Source organism: Lotus japonicus, chromosome 2 (genome assembly GCF_012489685.1).
Source record: "Lotus japonicus ecotype B-129 chromosome 2, LjGifu_v1.2".
Taxonomy (NCBI): Eukaryota; Viridiplantae; Streptophyta; class Magnoliopsida; order Fabales; family Fabaceae; genus Lotus; species Lotus japonicus.
This window is the reverse complement of record NC_080042.1, coordinates 88940808-88946664: the sequence shown is the minus strand read 5'-3', so window position 1 is coordinate 88946664 and position 5857 is coordinate 88940808. Positions and strand designations below refer to the sequence as shown.

Below are 5857 nucleotides of genomic sequence, written 5' to 3'. Positions count from 1 at the left end.
GTGGGCTGAATTGTTTGAGACTCATGCTCACGCCACTCAGGTGCTTCACCACATCATTCCTCAAGCTGACATGGAGCCTCCTGCGCGCACCGATGCTTCCTATGCCCGGTGGGCTACTCTTGACTCTACTGTCAAACAGTGGATTTATTCCACCATCTCCTTTGACCTTCTCTTTACTGTTATGGAGAAAGGTTCTACTGCTATGGCTACTTGAAACCGTATAGCTTCTATGTTTGAGGATAATCAGAACTCTCGTGCTGTCGTTCTCGACCAGGATTTCATCTCCACTCGCATGGAGGATTTTCCTACTGTTTCGGCATATTGTCAGCGTCTGAAACATATCTCTGATCAGTTGCGGAATGTTGGTGCCCCCGTTAGTGACCATCGTCTTGTTCTCCAGTTGGTCTCTGGTCTCACTGAGCCTTTCTGTGGTGTTGCCACCCTGATCCGTCAGAGTGAGCCTTTGCCTCCTTTCCTCAAGGTCCGCTCCATGCTGATTCTAGAGGAATCCGGTCTTGCCAAGATGTCCGGCCCTGCCTCTCAGACTGCTTTGCACACTGCTGCTTCCCATCCACGGGATTCTGATGACTCTTCTCAGCAGCGCACCACCAATCGCAGCAATCAGGGACACTCTAACTACCGTTCTGGGTCCGGGCACCATCGTAACTATCAGGGTAGTTCTGGAAAACCTAAAAAGAAAGGTGGCTCCCGCTATACTGGATCATCTGGCTCCTCTGGTTCCCCTGCTGCAGCTCCTCCACCATGACGCCCGCCTCCACAAGCATCCTGGAATCCCTGGGGTTGGCCTCCTTCCCCTGGTTGGGCCCCTTCCCCTTGGGGCATGCCTCCTTGTCCTTACCCCACCTCTCAGTGGTCGCGTCCCATGGCTCCTCAGCAGCAACCCGGCGTTCTGGGTCAGCGTCCTCAAGCCTACACCGCTACTGCTTCTCCAGCACCCACTGATATCGCTGCTGCCATGCACACCATGTCCTTGACTCCTCCAGACACCCCGTGGTACATGGACACCGGCGCCTCGTCCCATACTGCGACATCTCAAGGTACTCTCACGTCTTATTCTAATTTAAGTCATTTAAATCAGAAACTGATAGTTGGTAATGGTCAGGGCATTCCCATTCAGGGTTCGGGACACACTTCTATTCCCACCCCTCACAAACCTTTAGCACTCAACCATGTCTTGCACACTCCGCGAATTATTAAAAACTTAATTTCTGTGCGACAACTCACTACTGACAATAATGTTTATGTTTCTTTTGATCCTTTTGGATTCTCGGTGTCTGACTTCCAGACGGGGATGCCTCTCCTGAGATGTAACAGCCTCAGCGACCTCTACCCAGTCACCCGTTCCTCTCATTTTGCTGGTCTTCCTTCTGGTGTCTGGCACAATCGTCTTGGTCATCCAGCTTCCTCAGCTTTAAATCACCTTAGGAATAATAAACTTATTTATTGTGAACCTTCACGTTCTAGTACTGTTTGTGATTCTTGTGTTTTAGGCAAACATGTTCGGTTGCCTTTCAGTTCCTCTGAAACTATTACTTTGAGGCCATTTGATATTTTGCATAGTGATTTGTGGACGTCTCCTATTTTAAGCACTGCTGGTCATCGTTATTACGTTTTGTTTTTGGATGATCACACTGATTTTTTATGGACGTTTCCTATTAGCAAGAAATCTCAGGTTTATGATATATTTACTACTATTGCTACACTTATTAAAACTCAATTTTCTGCAAATATTAAATGTCTTCAATGTGATAATGAGCGTGAATATGACAATGATTCCTTTCGTCGGTATTGTGATGCTAATGGTCTTATTTTTCGCTTCTCTTGCCCTCACACTTCTTCTCAAAACGGCAAAGCAGAACGAAAAATCCGCACCATTAACAACATGATCCGCACCCTCTTGGCTCATTCGTCTGTTCCTCCTTCCTTTTGGCATCATGCCCTTCAAATGGCAACGTGCCTTCTGAACATTCTGCCCCGCAAGACTCTTCGAAATGATTCCCCCATTCAGTTGTTGTATCATCGTGACCCTTCATACTCACACTTACGTGTCTTTGGTTGTCTATGTTTTCCTCTTTTTCCTTCCGCTACAATAAACAAACTACAGCCACGATCATCTCCGTGTGTTTTCCTGGGGTATCCGATGAATCGCAGAGGTTATAAGTGTTATGATTTGTCAAACAGAAAACTAATAATTTCGCGGCATGTTATCTTTGACGAATCTAGATTTCCTTTTGCTGATTTGCCCTTGGACTCTCCTTCCTATTATGATTGTTTCACCGAGGACCTACCTCCTTCTCTGATCCATCATTGGCAAACTACATCCCCACGCCCTCCTGACCTTTCGATCCCACCGTCGAGTCCCACTGCCTCTACGACGCCCTCCCCGGCCCCCACCTCCTCACCTACTTCTTCCGCGCCTTTACCTTTGCCTCCGGTCCCACCTGCACCTCCAACTCGTACCATGACCACCCGTAGCATGCACGGTATTTCCAAACCTAAAAAGCCTTTTAGTCTTTCGGTCTCTATTGATGACCCGTCCATCTCACCCTTGCCTCGTAACCCAAAACAAGCCTTATCCGATCCTAATTGGAAGTCCGCTATGCAGTCTGAATTTAATGCTCTTATTAGCAATAATACGTGGGAGTTGGTTCCTCGTCCTTGTGATGTTAACATTATTCGATGTATGTGGATTTTTCGCCATAAAAAGCAGTCTAATGGTTTGTTTGAGCGTTATAAGGCTCGTCTTGTTGGTGATGGCAGGTCTTAGATTGCAGGTGTGGATTGTGACGAGACTTTCAGCCCCGTGGTCAAACCGGCTACCATACGGACAGTTCTCAGCATTGCTCTCTCCAGATCCTGGCCCATTCATCAGTTGGATGTCCAGAATGCTTTTCTGCATGGTGATCTCCATGAGACTGTCTACATGCATCAGCCATTGGGTTTCCGCGACTCTCAGCACCCGGACTATGTCTGTCGTCTGCAGAAGTCTCTTTATGGTCAGAAACAGGCGCCTCGTGCTTGGTATCAGCGGTTTGCTGACTATGTTTCCTCTATTGGCTTCCAACACAGCAGTTCAGATCATTCCCTTTTTATCTTCCGGCAGGGTACTGACATTGCCTATATTCTGCTATATGTTGACGACATCATCCTCGTTGCTTCTTCTCATGCTCTCCGCAAATCCTTTATGGCACTTCTTGCATCTGAATTTGCTATGAAGGATCTGGGTCCTCTGAGTTATTTCCTTGGCATCGCTGTCACTCGGCATGCCGGTGGCCTTTTCCTCAGTCAGAGCACTTATGCTAGTGAGATCATTGCCCGCGCCGGCATGACGTCGTGCAACCCTTCTGCTACTCCGGTTGACACCAAGCAGAAGCTCAGTTCTTCTCCTAGGACTCCTTGTGAGGATGCCACATTGTATCGGAGTCTTGCTGGTGCCTTACAGTACCTCACCTTCACTCGTCCTGACATTTCCTACGCTGTTCAGCAGGTGTGCTTGCACATGCATGCTCCCCACACCGAGCATATGCTTGCTCTCAAGCGTGTCTTACGCTATGTTCGTGGCACTCTGACTTATGGTCTTCACTTGTATCCCTCCCCTATTGAGAAACTTGTTTCTTATACGGATGCTGACTGGGGGGATGTCCTGACACCAGACGCTCTACTTCTGGCTACTGTGTTTTCCTCGGCGACAATCTTATTTCTTGGTCATCTAAGCGGCAACCCACACTATCTCGCTCTAGTGCTGAAGCTGAATACCGGGGTGTTGCTAATGTTGTCTCCGAGTCTTGTTGGATCCGCAATTTACTTCTAGAGCTTCACTTTCCTCTCTCTCAGGCAACATTGGTCTACTGTGACAATGTTAGTGCCATCTACCTCTCTGGAAATCCAGTGAACCATCAGCGTACCAAACATATAGAGATGGATATCCACTTTGTTCGGGAAAAGGTCGCGCGTGGCCAGGCTCACATCCTTCATGTTCCTTCCCGTCATCAGATTGCGGACATTTTTACTAAGGGCCTTCCTCGGGTCCTCTTTGATGATTTTTGTTCCAGTCTCAGCGTGGGTGAACCTCCCGCTTCGACTGCGGGGGTGTGATAGAATAGAACAATAGGAATAATTTATTTATTCTATTTCCTGTAATTACGTAGGTAATTAGGTTTAGTCATTATTATTTAGTCAACTGTATTTTGTATAAATACCTCATCTATTATCAATAATAGACACGGAAAATATTTCGTTCAATATATATATATAGAATTTTGTTATTGGTATTGAAACAGTTACAAAGGTTATATTTATAGGATCAGTTATGTGTTTTTGATCATAACAAAGAGTAACTAACTTCTAACAGTCTTGAGGTATCTCTAAGCCCTACAGAACAGACTAGCTCAAGATGGTCTTCAGGTGAGTGTATAAACTGAAATTTTAGTCTTACTATAAACGGAATATCAGGCCTCGTGTGAGACAAACTAATCAGTTTCCTTGCTAGTCTTTAGTAACTAGGGGTGTCCATGAATCATCTTTGTTGCCATCTCAGTTTTTTATTAGAGTATTGGTGTATTCGTTGGCCTGCAACCACTCATGCCAGTTTCATTGAGAAGGTCAAGGATGTATATTTAGAGAATAATTTCTTTCTTCAACTTAGCAACCTCCATCCCAATAAAATATCTTTAGGGCCCAAAGTCTTTTATCTCAAATTTTGCAAAGTGACTTCTACAATTTGTTCATTTATGATATGCCATATCTTGTACGAATGATTTGGCCCACATAAACAATCATTATAGCAACCTTTCCTTCAGCTGGGCGCCTCACAAAAATGTATGATATATTGATATGTTTGTCCTTGAGAATTTCCCTATTTTGTCATGAACTGCACAAATATCTCAATCAAGCTCTAGTTGACTGCATTAGTCCATACATAGCCTGCATACTTTTTGGGCTATACCCTTGTTCAAAACTAGGAAGTTCCTCAATATAGAATAATCTTCTATTCACACCGTCAATATATACTTCCTCATTTAGATCTGCATTCTTTAACCGAGGAATGCATTCTTTGCATCTAGTTGTTGTAAGGTCCAATTAAGATTTGCAACATTGGACAAAAGTGCTCTGATATTGTTGAGTTTTCCTGCTGGTGCTAATGCCCTGGTGTTGATTTCAAGGAAACATTTGCACATGTTGTTCGCCCACAAACGATCAAGATTGTACTTACTTTTGCCATCTCAAATCAGTGGGTCATGCACCAACTTGACGTCAACAATGCATTTCTCCAAGGGGCACTAACAGAAGAGGTCTTTATGGCTCAACCACCGGGTCTCAAAGACACAACACACCCCACCTATGTGTGCAAACTCCACAAAGTTATCTATGGTCTTCGTCAAGCCCCACGTGTTTGGCATGACTCCCTCAAGGCATTCATCATATCTTATGGATTCACAACCAGCAAAAGTGATCCATTCCTTTTCCTTTAGCACTCAGGTGACACAATGGCTTACTTTCTAGTCTAAGTGGATGACCTACTACTTACAGGTAACAAACCTGCCTTCCTTCAGAGCTTCCTTGCGGCAATATCTCACAAATTCTCTTTGAAAAATCTGGGACAACCTCATTATTTTTTGGGGAAAACAATGAAAATGGTCCCTGATGTTTGAGCGAGCGCTGGTTTTGGTCCCTTCCCGGAGTAACTTCCGGAAATAGTCCCTCTGGTGAGCCAAACCGCCATGCTTGGTCCTCGCCGGAGAGTTGCTCCGGCCACCGTGCATATGTGGCTATGCCACGTCAATTAAGGAGCCGACGTGGATTTTTTTTATTTTTATTTTCGTTTAAATCAGTAAAT

General features: G+C 45.2%; 1 protein-coding gene across 1 annotated transcript; it reads left to right on the top strand.

Moving 5' to 3' along the window:
• The first annotated feature begins 229 nt into the window (after nucleotides 1–229).
• Nucleotides 230–766, top strand: LOC130737229 (uncharacterized). Its single transcript, XM_057588985.1, has one exon. It carries the CDS (start codon nucleotides 230–232, stop codon nucleotides 764–766), a length of 537 nt encoding a protein of 178 aa, XP_057444968.1.
• Nucleotides 767–5857: the final 5091 nt, after the last annotated feature.